At 52.0% G+C, this 20,027-nt stretch overlaps 2 protein-coding genes across 5 annotated transcripts in view; both read left to right on the forward strand.

Moving 5' to 3' along the window:
• Window positions 1–4,745, forward strand: part of MAP3K7 (mitogen-activated protein kinase kinase kinase 7) — a 31,104-nt gene extending 26,359 nt beyond the window's left edge. For all 4 annotated transcript variants that reach the window (XM_061568494.1, XM_061568512.1, XM_061568520.1 and 1 more), the window contains 4 exons: window positions 914–1,013; window positions 1,754–1,815; window positions 2,648–2,763; window positions 3,281–4,745. In XM_061568494.1, the coding sequence (XP_061424478.1) occupies window positions 914–1,013; window positions 1,754–1,815; window positions 2,648–2,763; window positions 3,281–3,464 (462 nt within the window). In that variant the 3' untranslated portion in view covers window positions 3,465–4,745. The remainder of the gene's footprint in view (window positions 1–913; window positions 1,014–1,753; window positions 1,816–2,647; window positions 2,764–3,280) is intronic.
• A 3,269-nt stretch (window positions 4,746–8,014) lies between these two features.
• GPN2 (GPN-loop GTPase 2) lies at window positions 8,015–17,136 on the forward strand (the record flags this gene model as incomplete). Its single annotated transcript, XM_061568930.1, has 7 exons — window positions 8,015–8,391; window positions 9,885–10,062; window positions 11,418–11,486; window positions 12,398–12,554; window positions 13,854–14,014; window positions 14,504–14,634; window positions 15,987–17,136. Coding segments are annotated over 7 exons (1,146 nt in total), but the record flags the coding sequence as incomplete, so codon positions are not given.
• Window positions 17,137–20,027: the final 2,891 nt, after the last annotated feature.

Raw genomic sequence — 20,027 nt, forward strand, 5'->3', positions numbered from 1 at the left:
AAGGCCTGCGCACGGTGGTCACACACATCCATTCACTATCCAAGCTCGGTTGCATTTAGCTTCCATGTAGTGACGACATGAGGTGCAATCAGGGTGATTGGGTCATTGGGCAGCGATAATTTAGTGATACATATTATTTATATCGTCATTATATTGAAAACGATAGTAATCACGTTGTCACCCGTTTTCTCTTCCGCGGTCGTCTACGATTTTAGCAGCTGCGTTTTATCACGTCGGGTGGTAACGACAAATGGTCACTGCTTTTCCGAGCATCTGCAATTAATTGCTGATGCTTATTTAGGCAACAGGCTGAGCAAACAGATGTTCCTCTGTTACATTACTTCAAATTAATATCTTGTGAGTTCAGGTCAATTGGCACATTCAGAGACATTTTGTCAAATGTGTCACCACACTCAAATATCTGGCTGTGTGTTAGTATGTCTCCACCCTACCGTGCCTGTGAGTGTCGCTGTCTGCATCTTCCCAGATGTCCCTGGCTGTGTGTGATGCTGTACTTCACGTGTCCGACTGCACGAGGCTCTATCCACCTGTCTGACTGTGTGACCCAGTGAGGCTGTCTTCATCTGGGCGTCTGCATCTGCCTGTGATACCAAACCTGTCAACCCCTTATCAGTGCCTACCTCATTACAGACCAGTTCAGACCTTATGCCCTTATAAATCTCAACGTTTATCCTACAAAGTCCCATCACAAGGGAGAAACACAAACAAATAGACAAATATTTGTTTTGTTTGCCAGTATTGAAACGGCTGTACGCCGCATTGACCTGAAAACTCATTTTCTCTGTGCAAGAATATTGGTACACCGTATGGGTTGATGGGTGTGTGATACCGTCATCACGTGACCATCCCCCGTGCCCATTCTGGTCCGCATGGCTCTCCTCGTCTACTCTAGGGGAGCCGCAGCAGCAGCCGATCGTCGAGCCCGGGCGTGCGCATGATCACAGGCGGCGTGGGGGCACGCAGCATCCCCAACACGCCCGACGACTATACAGGTCAGGGCCCACTCGCGGGGAGACGCGCTCCACGGAACGACGGTTCCGCTAGACACTGGGGTCGTTCATTTCGTTTTTGTCTCTTACAATTATTAATAACCAAATTTCGATTTAAAGCTTTCGTGACTGCAGGGATTCATCTTCTTGGTTCTTTCGGTAAAGTCACGTAGAAGGGAAGTAATAAAATAATAAAAATAAAACCTAATAAAATAATTCTCACGGTGAGGACGGCTGCTTGCGTTGTGGCCGAAACGTCGTGAGAATTATTTTATGTTTTATTTTTATTATTTTATTACTTCCCTTCTACGGATTAATAACCAGTTTAACACGTAGTAGCAGGCTTTCGCGGCGACCAATATCCATAAGAGGTTTTTGGGTTAGATGACGTGAATATAAACAAGACATGCCAATTCGTTACTAGTTCAGCACACCAGTGTGTTGGAGAGTAAAACCACAGCATTTGCCATTCGAGTAACGTGACGTTTCGCTGGTAATTACAACAACTAGCATCATCTGGCGGCGGCCAGAGTTGTGGAGAAACCTTCCTCCCGTTTCGGTCCTATTATTGATAACAGCGTGCAAAAGTGGCGCTTATTTTTTTTTATATTAACCTTGAAGGCGCAATGGGCCGAGTTGACCATAAGTCAGGCTCTGAAGCGGCGTGCTGTGGCAAGGGCGCCGCGTGGGGCTGTATTCCCCGATGCGACGGGTGGCTAAACGCATCGCGATTTCCATTGCAGACACCATGGGCTCCGATAACTCCATCCCCATGGCCTACCTCACCCTGGACCATCAGCTGCAGGTGAGGGCGGTGTGTTCCCGGCCCCGCGGGGCAGGGCAGGCGGTGCCGGCGCTCGCACGGATTTAACACGGTTATTTTGGCATTATGACGGATGTTGTGCTTTTAGCGTGATAAGATACAGCAGTTTAACACGTAGTAGGGCTTTTCAGACCAATATTATCCATAATAGAGGTTTTTGGGGTTAGGTCGCGTAAATATGAATGTGTCGTTAAACCCGCCCACCACCCGACACAAACAATTAGTAAGGTTTGTCACGTAAGTACTCGAATTGCAAATGTTGTGTGTTTACTCTCCAACACACCGGTGTGCTGTTCTAGTAACGAATTGGCATGTTTTGTTTACATGAGAAACCTTACTAATTGGCTGTGTTGGGTGGTGGAGGGTTTAACGACACATTTAGATTTATGCCATCTAACCCAAAAGCCTCTTATGAAAAGATACAGCAGGCTTATCACGCGTACTACTTGCCTAAATAAAGCCAATTTCCAGAAAAAAAACATTGGCCCAAAGGGCCTGGTCTAAAACCTGAGCAATGATGTATTCTATGCGGCCAGGACTATTACCATCGTTTGTGTTTGGCTGAGCATAAGCATACGTTACTATGTTACCCACAACTATGCACGTCACACTACCCAGATGGGTACCAAGCTCCAGAGCTAAATGCAGCATCAATGAATAGCCAAGCACATTGGCGCTTCCCTGTTCTCCGTCACCCATCGTCCTCCTCGCTTAGCTAAGCGACGCATTACACACTGTGGTCGACGTGCTGCCACCCGCGTTCTGGCTCGTGGGACTCCAGGCCAATAGAATAGCAACGTGTGTCTGTGTCCAGCCTCTGGCTCCGTGCCCAACCTCCAAGGAGTCGATGGCAGTCTTCCAGCAGCACTGCAAGATGGCCCAGGAGTACCTCAAGGTGCAGACGGAGATCGCCCTGCTGATGCAGCGCAAGTGAGTGCCGTGACCGATGCCACCGTGGTCCACACGGGATTCCCCACGCGCGCTCTACCTGCCACTACCACGGCCCACCAGAGCGCATTTGGGCAAAACTCGTCATGCACTTCCCCAGTGGATTGTGCATAATGAATTATGAACTAATTCATGGCATTCTTTAAAAAAACGTGGAAGTTTTGACCATACAGTGACATCACTCATTCATTATGACAATGCAGTGTCATTACTGAGTGCCAGAGTAATGCACTTTCCTTTTTTTCATGTTTTGTTTATAATTTCTGAAGCTTCAAATTCCCTTTGGAAATCCAGAGACGGACAGCCTGGCGTCATGTTTACGATGGCTATTTGGGTCACGTCTTCATTTAATTCCAAATAAAATCAAACAAATGGGAATGTAATTGACGTAAAGGTACTCAGCCCGCTGTTGTGCCCGTGAAGGCCAGGCCGTCGGCGTTTCTCACGCGTCGTGGCGTCCGTGGTGCCGTGGTGCCGTGGTGCGGCTCGGCATTTACAGGCAGGAGCTGGTGGCCGAGCTGGAACAGGACGAGAAGGAGCAGCAGAACGCGTCACGGCTCGTGCAGGAGTACAAGAAGCTGATGGAGGAGACCAAGAGCCTCTCCAGCTACCATCACAAGTGCAAGGCGCAGCTGGAGCGCATCCGCGTGCAGCAGCAGCAGAAGAGGCAGGGCTCCTCCTGAAAGCGAGCACAGCCCCAGCGCTTTTCGACGACTGCGTGCCACGTTTCCCCGCTGAAGCTCATTCATTTGACGCGGATACCCCACCTTTCCCCCCCGCCCCCTCTGCGTATTCGGCTCTCTCGTCAAATGACTGGGCGCCGCTCATGTGGATGTTGACCTGGTGTTGAGCACAAAGAGCTGAGAGGGGGGTGGGGGATGGGGACGATCTCTGGCTCACAAGGGGTGACTTTTTAAAGTCGCCAATCACACACACACGGTGGAACACGCCCAAGAGATGTAGATAGCAAACTGTCCTTGCCCTAGTTATGGTTCCCCATGCCTCGGGGGACAAAAAACGTAAAATTTCCAATGGACTTTTACTTTGTTCAGGATAGGACGATGATTTTAATGAGATACGCGTTGATGCAAACTTATAGCCGAAACAAGCACGTGCATTTAAGTGCACAGTTTGTAAGAACATTGTAACTTGTTTGTACCTACGTTAGACTTCTTTCGCATTCCGTACGGAGCCAACTGCAACATCGTAGGCGCAAGGGAAGGACGACAAACTGGAGATGCAGTCACTTAGCAAATTGCAGTGTTGGAATGCAGTGCTTACATAAATGTCAATCACCTAATAGCTCGAATAGTAGTTCACGTGCTTTAGAAAACATTGCAAAGCGTGCACCCCGGTAGCAAGTCAAACACAGTTTGTCGTGGGGCCTTTTCAAATTACACACACGTGTCGAGATTAAATAGGTTCGACTGCATGTTGGGAAGACCCATAAAGTCCACGTATAAACACAGTGGCCGTCCTCGACGTTGACAATTAAGGCTGAACGTGCCAGGTGGCATTAAAGGAACAAAAAAATCACAAGTTATCTTGGTTCCATTCTTCTTATGGCGAATTGGTCCACTTTAGCCATGCTTTTACAGTGTTTCAGCTTAGGGAAGTAGTTGACATTTATTAATGGGCAATAGTTGAGAGTGTCACTATACTGTACAGCTTGGCACAAAAGCTTCCGCTGCCTCGGGCAATCATTGGCAATGTACATACAGTAATGCGAGGCTATAAGATGGTACTATAAAGTGGGTTGTCCAGTCAGCTCACCTGATGTATTCACTGGAGATGCAGTCGAGTGTTCGTGACCGAAACAATTAGTGATGGATTTGTCCGGTTTAAACGGCCAGTACGTTTGTAGAATTTTAGCGGATGTGTGCAATTTTAGGAAAGCCTCCGCATTCGGTCAAAGTCACGTGGCTGTCACACGATTAATAAACAATAAGATGGTTCACGCTTTGTATAGTTGTGTATTGGCCGGGTGGTTCCGTGCACCCCCCTCCCCTGCCGAGTGCCCCAACTCAAAATGGAAAGGTCGGGTTAGCCCCTTTGGGCGGTTTGGTGGTGTCAAAACGGAAATCTGAACACATTTTGTGTGAATTCTGCGCGAGTGGGAGGTTTGCCTTCGCGGCTGAAGACCACCGGGGCTCGCGCGTCTGGCCGAGACGGCGCCACACACTCTCATACCTGTCAACCCCGACCTTATTACACACCCTGATTGGTCACCCCATGCCCCTTATACATCTCGTCGTTAATGCTTCAAAGTCCCATCACGAGGGAGAAACACAAACACAAATAGAGACAGTGTTGCCCTTAATGAATCGGCTGTACACTGTATGGACCTGAAAACTCAATTACCCTGTACAAGAATCCAGGTTGACCGTATGGGTTGACAGGTACGCACGCTTTTGGCTGCTGTGACGTCACTCGATCCTTGCCTATTATTGGTTTATTCTAAGACGAAACTATTTTTTTTATTTTACCAGGTAAGACCCCCATTGAGCTGGAAAGCTCTTGCAGAAACGACCTGGCTATCGCAATGAGCGCCCAATAAAGTGGCTTATCGTGTGGAAATGTACAGCAGCCAAATACTCGTAAACGCGCGATGTTGATTCTAAATGTGGAGGGAAAACCCGGAGGACCCGGAGAAAAATCCACGCGACCACGGGGAGAGAGACACGCAGACTCTAAATATATAGCGGGCATCATCAGGGTCGGGATAAAACCCACGACCTCCTGTGTACCAGGCGAGGTCGTTAACATCTCTATCCATCGTCTTTCCTCTCAGTTCCCCATTGCATCCTTTTATCCTTTCTCTAATTTGTCATTTTATTTGTGTTACGCTTTTTTTTCACCTTGCTGGTTACTGTCGCTCACTTCACGCCTCCCCCACTGGCCCCCGCACCTCCAGTGGTGGGCCTGGGCCTCTTCACCTCATTTTGCTTCAACAACATCACCCAGGCGACTCGCGTACAGCATCCTCATCAACACCAACTCACTACAGCATAGGAATGATGAACAAGTAAACCCGTAAAAACAAAGTTTTTCACTATAAATCCTTTATATGCGTGGCGGCTAGAGTCCTCTCGTCCTCTGGCTTGAGATGGCTGCCACCTATGGGTCAGATGATTGTCTGCCACCTTTAAGCAATTGGTAATTAAATATTTAATTTGTTTTCCCTAAACAGTGTAAAATTTTGGATTTTTTTTCACGAAAATTAATTGTCACACACAATGAGTCTGTGTGGAAAATGTCAGCTCGATTGGATCACGGGAAGTGGGTTAAAAAACGAGCGAAAGATTTGCACGGTCCTAAGCAAGCAAGCGAACTTAATATAAAGGATTTAAAAATATATTCGCCTGTGGAGGACGCGGGGATCGATCCCGCGACCTTTGGCATGGGAAGCGAGGGCGCTACCAACTGCGCTACTCCGCCACGGCCTGTGGAGGGGTTACGCTCTGGGCTCTTACACTCTGACGTTCAGCCAAAGCCATGAATGCGTTCTATTTGAATATATGTAAAATAAAAAAAATTTGCCTAAAAAGTGTAAAATTTTGGGATTTTTTTCACGAACAATAATTGTCTGGCACAACGAGTCTGTGTGGAAAATGTCAGCTCGATTGGATCACGGGTAGTGGGTTAAAAAACGACCGAAAGATTTGCACGGTCCTCAGCAAGCAAGCAAGCACGCAAGCAAGCACGCAAGCAAGCAAGCAAGCACGCGAACTTAATATAAAGGATTAAAAAAAACAATAGGCTTTACCCCTTTCCGGCAATAATACAGGGGGTGTTCATGGTCACCTCCCGTGGTAAAACAGGCAAACAAACATGTTTCGATAATGTCTGCATTTTATTTTAAATGTATTCACCTACACCAGAGACAGACTCGTTTGTTGCCTTGCCTCGCTACCGGTGTTAGACCGGAGAACAACGCCGGACAGCATAAAGGCTATACAAATATCATGGCATGAATATCTCGAGTTGGGGCATCCTTCTTTTCATAATCTTTATGCCTTAAAAAAATGGCCCATAGCATAATAATAGTGATAAACAATTTCTAACGGGCACATTTCGCAAATTGGCCGCATTGTTCGATCACAGGCAGAGAACAAAGTTCCTCGTGTGCCAGCCTGACCAGGTGAGAGAGCGTGGACAGGTGATGTAGCAACTAGAATCGAGGACTTGCCAACCTTGACGGGAGGACCTTCTGTCGCAGTGGTATGATGCGAACTGTTGTAGAGCTGTGCCACTGATGGGCAACATCATAAAAGCTTGTGGTTTAATATGTAAAAAAGAGGGACAGATGTCGAGGCGAACTCATGCAAGAATGGAGCCAGTCGATGAAGGCTAGGATGTCTGATCGTGTTGACTCCTGCAGTATAGTAGAATGCGCTGGGGGGGAGGCAGGCCATAGGGGGCACAAGTGTGGGAGATGGGATGATTTGATCTTTGATTGTGGCAAGGGTGAGGCACTCTAGTTCGGAGATGGTTGATACAAAACAAGCATTTTTTATTTTACGATAAAACTATCAACTATTTATATTTTACCGGGTAAGGCCCCACTGAGTTATATAGCTCTTTTTCAGAAGCTACCTGGCCACAACACACCGGTGGGCTAAAGCAGTGAGCTATTTGTCTTTTGTCAACGTGACACTTTTTTACTGATTGGCCGTGTCGGGTGGTGGAGGGTTACGACACATTTATAAATAACGCGATCTAAACCCAAAAAACGTTGATTATGAAAAATAAATGTTTTGTCTGTTTGTGTCTCTCCCTCGTGATGGGGCTTTGTAGGATGAACGTTGAGATTTATAAGGGACACGAGGTGACCAATAATGTCTGAATTGGTCTGAAATAAGGGAGGGCACTGATATGCAAAGTGCACCTAGCCTGGCACAGGCGAAGTGGTGACGTGGCCCCCACTTAGTGGCGAACGGCGGCGGCTGTTGTTGTTGGTTCGCCGTGAAACTCCACAGGCAACGAGACATCATCACGGTGGTTGTCGATGCCCGGACCCAAAATGCCCGGAACCAAAATTATGCGACGGCGCACGGACCGAGTCCGCCGAGCTCCGGTCCCCCAGTGGAGGGGGATTAACAACTCTGTCGCAGCGCCACCGCTAAGCGCGCGGTTTTTGTCCCCCCCCTTCCCCCTTCCCCCCTTCCCCCTTCCCCCCTTCCCCCTTCCCCCTTCCCCCCTTCCCCCCTTCCTCCTTCCCTCCTCCTGATGCTGTCGCGTTCCCGAGGCTGCTGCTGTCGTGCAATTGTCGCGTCTCTTCGCCGCCGCCGCCGCTGTCGCGATAGCGCCGAACTTGCCGCCTCCTGTCGCGCCTGTTGTCGCGCTGGCGGGTCGCGGGGACGATGAACCCCACGGGGCCCCCGGCCGCCTCGGGCCCCTTGGGCCTCACCCCGCGGCGGGGAGGCTGCGCGGGCTGGGCGGGCTGGGCGGGCTGGGGAGGCTGGGCGGGTTCGGGCAGGCGGTGATCGGGCCCCCGGGCTCGGGGAAGACCACGTACTGCGGCGCAGTGCAGAGGCTCCTGGCCACGGAGCTAGGCCGCCCCGTGGCCGTCATCAACCTGGACCCGGCCAACGACAGCCTCCCCTACAGGCAAGACAGCAGCAGCAGTGACAGCAGCAGCGGCACCAGCAGCAACAGCAGCGACAGCAGCAGTGACATTAGCAGTGACAGCAGCAGTAACAGCAGCAGTGACAGTAGCAGTAACAGCAGCAGTAACAGCAGCAGCAACAGCAGCAGTGACAGTAGCAGTGACAGCAGCAGTCACAGCAGCAGTAACAGCAGCAGTAACAGCAGCAGTGACAGCAGCAGTAGCAGTCACAGCAGCAGTAACAGCAGCAGTGACAGCAGCAGTAGCAGTAACAACAGCAGCAGTGACAGTAGCAGTCACAGCAGCAGTCACAGCAGCAGTGACAGCAGCAGCGGCACCAGCAGCGGCTGCAGCAGCAGCGGCAGCAGCGGCAGGGTCCAGTCGGGCAGTGGTTCTCTCAACGTTTTCTTGGCGACTTGTCGACTTGGACACTGGCTGTGAGGATGATGAGCGGACCTGCCGATGACCTGTACCAGAATTGTGTTTCAACCCCGTAACCGCCCTTGCCCGACTCAACGTGTTTCTGAGAAATATAAATGTACGAATAGTGAACAACAACATTTTAACGAATTGTCCATTTTGTGAGGTTATTCTGACTTGCTTGTGGTAATTGCAAGCGAATAGATAAAAATTCAACGGACGCTCTGCACGCGTGACATCATTTGTCGTTGCTCGCTGATTACTCTTGGAAACCCGCATTGTTTACGATCAATCATTTTAGAGAGGTATTTTATATCGTTCTAGGTTACCATGTGGATTTGCATTTCATCCTAGTTATTTTACATTGGCGTAGTCATACATGAATATTCACCAATACTCTCACTTATTATATAATTTCACACATTTATAAATCACCTCACGTTACCCCTCTGTCACATTGCCACGAGTACCCCCCAGGGTTGCGCGTTACCCCCGATTGAGAAGCACTGCCCCAGCGGAGTGCTCTGGCAGGCAGTGTGCAGCAGGCAGGGTGCAGCAGGCAGTGTGCAGCAGACAGTGTGTAGCAGGCAGTGTGCAGCAGCCGTTGCCACGGCACAAAGTCCCAGGCGTGCCGCGCAATGTTGTGGTATTGCTGTATCTGAAAGAAAGCAAATAACCTTCCAAACACGGACAGACTCGTGCTCTTCCGTGCCGTTCAGTGGTGGATCCTCCCACCATCGCCTCTCCACAGCCGTCAGCCCCCACCCGCCTCCTCACCTCCCACGGTTGCGCATGCACAGTCGGGCAAAGAGCCGCTACAACGTTTTACTTTCTGTAAACCCGCATTATAGCTTTGGCGGGCAACCACACGTTTACACGTAACCGCTGGCAATGCTGCCACTGCGAGCATCTTAACCGCACTAATCGGGTACGAGAGGGCAACATCTTGGGTGACCTGGAAGCAATGCGATTTTTAATTTGAGCTCTATGGATGTACATACTGTATGTTAAACTTCTTTCGCACTGTACGTAGCCAACCGTGCTAATCGGAGGTGCGGAATGTGTCATCCCACAGCTGCGCGGTGGACATCTCGGAGCTGGTCACGCTGAGTGATGTCATGGACACCCTGAAGCTGGGGCCCAACGGAAGCCTCATCTACTGCATGGAGTACCTGGAGGCGAACGTGGACTGGCTCCACGCCAAGCTACAGGCTCTGTCTGGTCACTACCTGCTCTTCGACTGCCCGGGTCAGGTACAACAGACGGGTCTTGGAGGCGCACGTTAAGGGGTCGAGTGGAGGGGTGATCCATGCAACGCGACATGACACGGACGTTGGAGGCAGTGATTCCGGTCTTGGCCGGGTTGGTGATGTGGCCAAGCGTTTGCCGATTGTTGTGGTGGTTTTACGGTAGAGACAAACGGCCACCCTGATTAATACTGCGGGGTTTATCCACCATGAATACTACGGCGCTGTCCACTTCGCAGTCGATGTTAAATATCCCGTGCCTTTATTCTAAAAAGAGTTGTAGGACATGTTTTCTGGTGTCATAGTTACAATTTGCCAAATTATAATTTTTTTTAAATTGGGTGAAATGTAATTACAGTAAAAGCTTGGATTGCGAGCATAATTTGTTCCGGAAACGTGTTTGTAATCCAAAGCACTCGTATATACAAAACGGATTTCCCCATAAGAAATAATGGAAACTCAGATGATTCGTTCCACAACCCAAAATATTCATGTAAAAATGATTAATACAAAGTACCTTTTTATACTTTTATTATTTAAATTAAATATAAATTAATCAAATTTATTAATTACATTTAATCGTGGCTGGTGTGAGGGAGACGAGAGAGAGGAGAGGAGGAGGGGGCCATTGTTGCAGTACAGTTACTAAAGAACAGTCACTACACTTGGACACACAATTAAAAAAAGCTTTACGCACACACACGTGGTCACAACACTATCGTAAACAGTATACTGTACGCTCGCACGGATGTTGACTATACGGGTGAGGCACGCCGACTGAGACCGAGCATGGGAGACGATTACCCACAATCCCGCAGCGAGAGAGAGAAGAACCATCGGCTCAGTTGTGATCATGTGACGCTCGGCAGACAAAACGTATACGTACTACTCGTATTGCAAGACCTCGCTCGTTTATCAAGTTAAAATGTATGCAAAAATGTTGCTCGTCTTGAAAAACACTCGCAGACCAAGTTACTCGCAATCCAAGGTTTTACTGTATATTACTCTTGTTTACCAAGGAGAGCCTCACTGAGTGGAATGATATTTTTCTAGAGGGTCTTGCCAAGTTTTGGAGGAGGGCCAACACGGCACATGAGGGGGTGGGTGGCCAGCACCATGCCCAACCGTCTTTGTCTCCCGAGTGGCAATGTTTACACAATGCCCCAGGTACTCATTTGAGGCTGAGTCGATCTAGGGAGGCTCAAGACTGGTTCAGATAACCGTCACTGGTATTGGCCGTGAGCGTGAATCGAACTCGGGTCGTCGGGTTGGTTGCGCAGCGCGCCAACCGGTACATCACCGCTTGTTCCACTACACGTACACACACGCACACACACACACACACGCGTGGCTGTTTGCAGGTGGAGCTCTACTCTCACCACGGCGCCGTGCGCAACGTCCTCGCTACACTCGGCAAGTGGGATCTGCGCGTGAGTTTCACCCAAGGGGGGTGGGGACCGCCTGTGCACCGACACCCAGGGTGTCACTTGGCACACACCTCAGAATCAGAAATCCGATGAGCTATGTAGCTCTTTTTCACAGATGTCCAGTTGGGGCGAGTATCCAACACATAGCCAACGCATCATCATACAAGTACACACACATACATGTATACACTCATATATATAAAATACATGCAAAAACAACCGCCATTCGCCACTAAGTGGCGGTGACGTCACCATGGCGCTTGTGCCAGGCTATGTGCACGTTAAGGCCACGTGAAGTATCGAACGCCCGCCGGCAGGAGGTCACGGGACAGACCCAGGTACCATGGGTTGACTGACAAATACATGCACGCATATATACACACACACATGTAAGACAAAGGTGCCGCATATAACCTTAACATACTTTTCGGGCAAGTGCTGTTAGCAAGCACCTATGAAGGCCGGCACGGTAGAGTGAGGGGGTGGGTGGCCAGCACCACGCCTGACCACCTTGGTCTCCCTAGTGCTGATGTTTACACACCGCACTGGGCACTCATTAGAAGCTGAGTCGACCTAGGGGAGGCCCAGGAACGGTTCAGATCACCATCACTGGTGTTCGCCGTGGGCAGGAATCGAACTCGGGTCACTGGGTTCATAGCGCAGGGCGCTACCCATTGTACTACCGCTCCCCATAAATATACATAGATAAAAAGACAAAGATCCCCAGTATAGCCTTAATAGACTCTTGGGGCAAGTGCTGTTTGCTCGCATAAAAAAAACAATCATATATACACAATAACACATATAGGCACGAGAGTGTACATGTCTATGGAGCTGCGTGTCTCTCTCTAAGTCTCTCTGTGTGTGTGTGTCTCTGTTTTTGAGTCTACCTCTCCACGCGTGTCCCTCTGTAGCTGTGTGCCGTGCACCTGGTGGACTCGCACTACTGCAGTGACCCGGGCAAGTTCGTGTCGGTGCTGTGCACGGCGCTAGCCGCCATGCTGCACGTGGAGCTGCCGCATGTGAACGTCCTCTCCAAGGTGGATCTCATCGAGACGCAGGGCCCTCTGGGTAAGATTCAGAGCCCTGCGCCCATCGCCCACCGCACATCCACCACACAGATGTCCCCGGTGCAGCCTGGCGGTGATAGTGGTGGCTACGCCCACGACCTGCAGTCTGGCGCTGTGGAGGCAGCAGCAAGGGTTGGTGGATCACCGCACGAATGTTGCGACGAATCTCTCTTCTACCCGTGGGTGTCGAGGAGGTGCCACGTATTCTGGCCTCACCAGGAGAAGCCGGGTACAGCGAGTGTGGACTAATCCATCTATTCCAACTGAACGGGAGTTGTTACCCCCTTCCCATGTGTGGGTTTTCTCCAGGTGTTCCAGTTTCCCCTCACCTGTATACACAGTCATTGGCCAAACACATTCTTACTATAGAGGACCACAGAGCTTGGGCACTGGCTTACCACCTGGCTGCTGCCTTGCCGTTTCCCCACTCCTCGGAGTCGCTCCGTCTTTCTCTGTCTCTCTCTTTGAGGGCACTGGGTAGCGAACATGACACACGAGGGGTGGGTGGCCAAGTGAAGTTAAAATCATTTTTTTAATCTTTGCGCCGACGTTACCTCGATCGCGGTATCGGCATCACGGTGTCGCGAGATGAGGTATCGATTCGGGAATCTCACACAATGGCGCCACCCCCGTCCAAGTTATTAGAGTACGGCCCACAGAAGCAGATACCGCTGAGCTACCTTTGAGATCCCTCCTTTCTTAGTTGACCTGGTCCTCACAGCGGAGGGCAGCACTTTTCCACCCACTCTGCCATATGAGAGCAATGCTCGTCATTTAACGGCCACACCGATGCATTGAATTCTCACAGATTCGTCTAGCAGTGGCTATTTCATTTTCATTATGATTCCGTGTGTTGACCCTGCAGGAAAGCCTTACTCTTTTTCAGGAGGGTTCTGCCAAGTAACTTTCTGACCTGCCCCTACTGGACATCTGTGAAAAAGATCTTTATAGCTCATCGGATCCCTCCAGTTTAAATAAAGATTCTGATTCTGATTGAGTTTTCACAGTAGGGGGGCAATGTTGCTGCTGTTTGCCGTGTGATCCCAATTGAGTGATATGCACGGGATTTTTCGGTGTTGAGATGTTTTTGACCAATACCAGTTGCACTGTGTGTGCACGTGTTTATCCCGGGCGCTTATCGCTGTGTCACCGCCATACTACCATGCTGCTGCTGGTGACGATGGCGTGTGGTCTGTGTGTGGTGTGTGCGAGTGGTGTGGTGTGTTTGGTGTATGTGTGGCGTGCGTGTGGTATGTGTGGTACGTGTGTGCATTGTGTGTGTGGCGAGCGGGTGATGTAGCCTTTAACCTGGACTTCTACACGGAGGTGATGGACATGAGCTACCTGCTGCAGTATCTCGCTGACGATCCGTTCTTCAGGAAGTACAAGAAACTCAACGAGGGGCTGATAGAGATGGTGGAGTCCTACAGCCTCGTGTCCTTCATTCCTCTCAACGTTCAGGTTAGAGCTCTCACCCTGATCATCATCATCGTCGTGATAACTACGATGGGGATGGGTTGTCAGTTTAACACGTAGGCTTTCGCGACCAATATCATCCATAATGCAGGTTTTTGATAGAGGTCGCCGTCCGTCACACCGGGGCGACTCAGAGCGCGATGGATGTACATCGCATGTCAACAGGTTTGTAAGGGCACCCCCCAACGGCAGCTGTACCCGTGCCCGCCTTCGTAGGTGCTCGCCAACAGCACTTTCCCCAAGTGTCTGTTAAAGCTATACACATGTATTTTGAGGTGGTTAGCGCGCCGCGCTACGAACGCGGCGACGACCCGATTTCCGCTCACGCCCACCAACACCGGTGAAGATTATTTGAACCAGTCTTGGGCCTCCCCTTGGTCAACTCGGCCTCTATTGAGTCCCGACAGCACTTCCCTCAACGGTCTGCGTGGCCTACAGACCGGTGGGGGGGGACCTTTGTGTGTTTGCGTGCAGGACGCAGAGAGCCTGCGGGCCGTGGTGCGCGCCGTGGACAAAGCCAACGGCTGCTGCTTCGGAGAGGGGGAGCGGAGGAGCATTGGGGCCATGATGTCCACAGCCCTGGGCTCCGACTTCCACTTCCCTCAATATCCTGACCCTGCAGGGGGGTGGGGGCGGGCACGGGGAACATGGTATGGTGGGGGGCCAACACGCTAGGGAAGGGGGTTAAACGAGCGTGATACGGGCTAGAGAAGAGATGGACTGATGTACAGAAGGATGTGTAGCTGATTGGACTTACCGATAACTGGTACCAGCAGTGTGAAGATCGGCCTCTGTGGAGGAGGTTCGTGAAGGACGCTACTGGGCAGTTTGAGGCAGTCGCCCTCCAACAACAATGGAGGGCGGAGGAGCGACGCTCACAACAACGAGCGGAGCGCAGAGAGTTGGTACAGTGGGGAGCACTGGTGGTGCATCTGCCAGTCATCTCAGTCAGCCAACCCACGGCACCTGGGTCTGCCAGCGGGCCTTCGGGCTCAAAGGGTACTTAGCACGGCACAAGCGCCTTGGTGAACCGTTTTTGTTGATGGGGGGAGCACGGGGAGGGGAGTGGACGGGGGGGTGGGGGTGCTAGCCTCGCTGTGACCGTGCTGCGTTATCCGTTGTGCAAAACTACGGTAAAAGCAGGATTATTGCTGTCCGTTTTATTTAGTCAAGTAGTTTATATGACGACAAAAACGCGGAGAGATGCACAAATTTAAGTGATAAATGCGTCGCGATTTCCCCCGTTGCGCGAGATATGCACGGCGCTGTGCGGGGCGATGCACAGCGGCGGTGCGACGTCATCGGCATCACAGCTCGCTCGACTACACCTCGCGCGACGGAGCACGGAGACGTAGGGCACGGAGGCATGGAACACAGAGACACGGGACACGGAGATGCGGGACACAGATGCGGGACACAGAGACACAGAGACACGGGACACGGAGACACGGGACACATGCAGAGACACAGGACACAAAGACGTGGTACACAGGGACGCGGAGATGCAGAGACATGGAGACACTGGACACGGAGTTGCGGGAGGCAGAGATGCGGGACATGGAGACGCAGGACACACACAAGAGACAGCACATAGACGCAGAGACACAGCACGCCGCATCAGCGTTACTGCCAGCAGGGAGAGAGGTGATGCTTCATTTGGTTCGAGAGTCTGCGATGCACACTGCCGGTCCTAGCCCTGCCAGAGAGTTCGTAGTGGCGGTCGCGACACACGCACCGTGGTCGTGACGCGCTCGCCGTAGTCGTGACGCGCGCACCGTCGTTGTGACGCGCTCGCCGTAGTCGCACGGAGGCCCGGGACGGGCCGACATAACGCGGAGAGGTCAGGCGGGGCCAACGCCACCCACGGTCGCCCGTGCTCTGTGGTCCTGTGTTGGGATTTTTTTGTTGTTGAAAACGCCACCATTTTTGAGTGTTTCTCCTTTACCGACGACGTCACGACCCTGGGGGTGCAGGAGCGGTATGTGAATCCAGTGGGGCTCTCCCTGCAGGAGGAGCTGGAGGAGCTGTGAGGGGCCGTGTGCTGCCCCCCCCCCGCCCCAACGGCACACCTGCTGCCCCGTGCTGCACCGTGGAGGTGCTTGCGGGAGGGGGGGGGGCCCTGACCCGGACCGCCGGAAAGGCCACGGCGCGGCATCAGGCCGGACATTTAGGAAAAGGTCGGGGTCACCCACACTTGACCCCACCAGGCGGCGGCACCTGCCGGCGAACGGCGTGTGGCAATCGAACCGGGGCCCGCCCGCCCGCCTCGCCGGCAGGTTGTTGACCGGCCTGCCGTGGCCGCCGCCGCTGCCCGGGGTTCGTGGGGGTCACGCCGACCGGCGTCGGACACAAGGACGGGTCGACGCTGCCCGATGTTTACCCAGGGTCGCCACCTCATGCGCTGCAGATGGGTACGCGGCGTGTCACAGCAAAAGGAAGGTGATGAAGAGGAAGATGGAGTGGATCCCGGGATGGGGGGATGAGGGGAGGGAGACGGGTGAACGCGTTGTCCCGAGCGATGCGTCGCCACCGCTGCCGCTGTTGTGATGCAAGTCTCCTCCTCCTCATCAACAAAATGATCGTGGGAAATTCAGGACGGGTGGCAACCGTATGACCTACCTACCCACTCACCCACTAGCCCACTCTTTGTATGTATGTTGAACTTCTTTCGCACCACACGTAGCCAACCGCACTCACCCACGAGCCCACTCTTTCACTCACCCACTAAGTTTTGGAAGACGTTGATATTCCCCGGGAGAACAGCGGCCTACTTAACTAGGGGATGATCCTATGAAACCCCAGGACAGGTGGAGAAACCCTCCCGCTCACTCTCCCACTCAACCACTTGGCCAATTACCCAGTCACCCACACACATATCCACTGACTCACCCACGCAGTCAGTCCTGGGAAGACTGCGAGAATTCTCAGCACAGCAGCTGCTTCCTCAACAAGACGACAATCCTGGGAACCTCAGGGCAGGTAGATAAACCCTCCTCGCCCACTCACCCACCCATTGATTCACTCACCCAGTCATCCACTTGCCCTATCATCCAATCATCAGCCACACACACAGCCATTCGAGATAATAAATCTGTGCCTTGACGGACTGTGCAACTCCTGTCCGTATTTGTGTGGGATGGCTGTGGAACTCGATGCTCTGTGCAGATGCTGATTCTCGCGTTTTGAAAATCAGCCCCGTAGCGTCGGAGGTGGGGTGGCGGGGGGGATAGGGGGGATGTGGGGGGGATAGGGGGTGGGGGGGGGATGCCCCCATTTAAACACGTGGGGAGTGCGCTCACTACCGACTGTGGTGGCCTCGTTATTAGCCGTCACGTGATGATAATGAACACTGCTAATGGTGATCATGATGATGGTAACTATGATAGTGATAATAGCGGTGGCAACAATGATAATGATGGTAGCGATGGTCGTCGTCTGTCGTATGGCTGCTGATGTAGATGCAGAGCAACGACTGCAATTCCACATTCAGCTGGTCAAGCCAGACAACCGCATCAGGAGCAGCGGAGTGTATCGCTGTGTTGTCTATTCTGTTCTAGTTAGGACTCGCGTCGTTCCACGTTGTGCCTTCTGTTCTGGATGACCACAGTCGCACACCGCTACTCGAGAGTTTTTAATTTTCCATTTGTGCATCAGCTATGCGCATCTGCTGCCACGGTTTGTGCAGTGGATGCGTTTTAAGGTGGACCGTGAGCTTCGTGGAAGATCAAGCCCGAGGGGATCTTCTGCGTTGGGTCTTTCAGAACCAGGTGTGTGTGAGTGATGATGATGGTGGTTGTAACGATAGAGATGATGGTGGTCGTCATGATTATAGTGGTATACAGGGGGTTCGATCCCGACCCTGATGCCTGTATATTTGGAGTTTGTGTGTCTCTCTCCCCGTGGTCGTGTGGATTTTTCTCCGGGTCCTCCGGTGGTTCCCTCCACATTTAGAATCGACGTCGCCACGCGTCTCGAGTGTTTGGCTGCGACTACAAATATCGACGCGATTCGGCACTTCGTTCTGTGGGCCAGGTCGTAAAACAGCTACATCGCTCACTGGGCCTGACCTGGCAAAAACAAATCAAGTTACAAGATATATAGGAACGTTGACGTCAGAAGCAGAGATAAATTGTCCCGTTTATAATAGCGGTGGTGTGGGTGGGGGGTAGCTGTGACGCAGCGGCTCTGAGTGCCACCACAAGCTGTGGGGCTGGCCGAGTTCGATTCCCAGCCACGGCGAGCGACGTCCGAAGCGGTTTAGGGCGGGCCGGGCCACCACCCACACCACTCCGATCATCCCGATCACCCCTATCACTCTCCACGTGATTAGCCACTTTGTTGAGCTATCATTTGTGGCCAGGTCGCTTATGAAAAAAAGAGCTATTTCGCTCAGTGGGTCTTACCTGGTAAAATAAAAAAAAAGTTTTTTAAAGTTGATGGTTAGGTTGTACGATACTTATATGGTCCCACATCTATTTTCTCCACATTCACCAAGCAGCATTGACCAGGGTGGTGAAGTATGGTCAAACAACCCCCACGATCTACACGGCGTGGGGAGTTCTTCATCCAGCGACCGATTGATCGAAGTGCCGTGCACTGCGGCAGAAGTCGATAAGAAGATCATATGGGTTCGATAGCTGCGTAGGTACCACGTAAAGTTTCAACTACAACCTGAATATTTATACTGGAGGAATCTGATGATTCTGATGAGCTATAAAGCTATTTTTTTACGTGTGAAGACAACGTGGACGACGGTGCCGATTTGCTTCGACGTTTCGCTTGAGATTACACCCAGCATCATCAGCTGTTAACAAGAGCTCGGCTCTCATGTGAGGGCTGAGCGTTTGGCTCCGTGGGGTGGTGGAGGGTTCCTAGTTAAAAACACCGCACAGTGTCGGCCAACATCAACTCACGATGATGAATCATGATATTGGTCGCGAACGCGCACGTACACCGCAGTGGCTGCGAGATGTTAACCACCTCGCCTGGTGTACAGCAGGGCACCCTCGGCTGGGCCACGGTGGCCGGAGATCGATGCGTGGCCCGCGCGCGAGCTCCGTGAGGCCGTGAGAGAGTTCCCCGCGCGCCCCCCGGGGTTGTTTGTGGCGAGATGCAGGTGCGCGATACCCCGCGCACCTGCCCGCACCTGTCCGCGCTCACGGTTGGGGGAAGGTGGCGAGGGGGGGCGAGGGGAGAGGTGGAGGGGGGGGGGGCGAGGGGAGAGGTGGAGGGGGGGCGACCCATGACAGTTCACAATTCGGGGCCCCTGATGACAATCAATACGAGGTCACGCACGTCTACACCCACGCCCTTGTCCAGGCGCGGCCCTGCAACTGCCACGATCGCGATATATTAATTACCTCGTCTGGTACGAACGAGGACCTGGGTTCGATCCCGACCCTGACGCCTGTTGTATATTTGGAGTTTGCGTGTCTCTTTCTCTCCCCGTGGTCACGTGGATTCTTTTTCTCCGGGTTCTCCGGTTTTTTTCTCCGGGTCCTCCCGAGTATCTGACCGCTATCAACTTCCACACGAGAAGCCACTTCGCTCAGCTATCATTCGTGGCCAGGCCACTTCTGGGGAAAAGAGCAATGTACTCGAGCTCAGTGGGATCTTACGTGGGGAAATTTTTTAAAAAAATTTATAGTTGTAACTGCTCGCTCACGCCACTGCTGGCGGAATGAGGCTTCCACGAGAGGGAGCTCCGGATAGACCTCTCTTCAGCGTGGTACTTGGCCTCCTCTTCCACGTGGTTGTGAACGTGTGCTACTCGCAAAAAAAGACAAAGGTCTCTCGTACAGCCTTCAACAGACTGTTGGGGCAAGTGCTGTTAGCAAGCACCTGTGAAGGCCCGAACGGCTCACGAGGGGGGTGGGTGGCCAGCACCACGCCCGGCCGCCTTTGTCTCCCCAGTAGCAATGTTTTACACACCACATTCGGTATTCACTTGAGGCTGAGTCGACATCGGGGAGGCCCAGTACTGCAAACACCTCCACGT

The sequence above is a fragment of the Lethenteron reissneri genome, chromosome 5, assembly GCF_015708825.2.
Source record: "Lethenteron reissneri isolate LAM-NWPU_2019-01 chromosome 5, ASM1570882v1, whole genome shotgun sequence".
In the NCBI taxonomy this organism is placed as follows: domain Eukaryota; kingdom Metazoa; phylum Chordata; class Hyperoartia; order Petromyzontiformes; family Petromyzontidae; genus Lethenteron; species Lethenteron reissneri.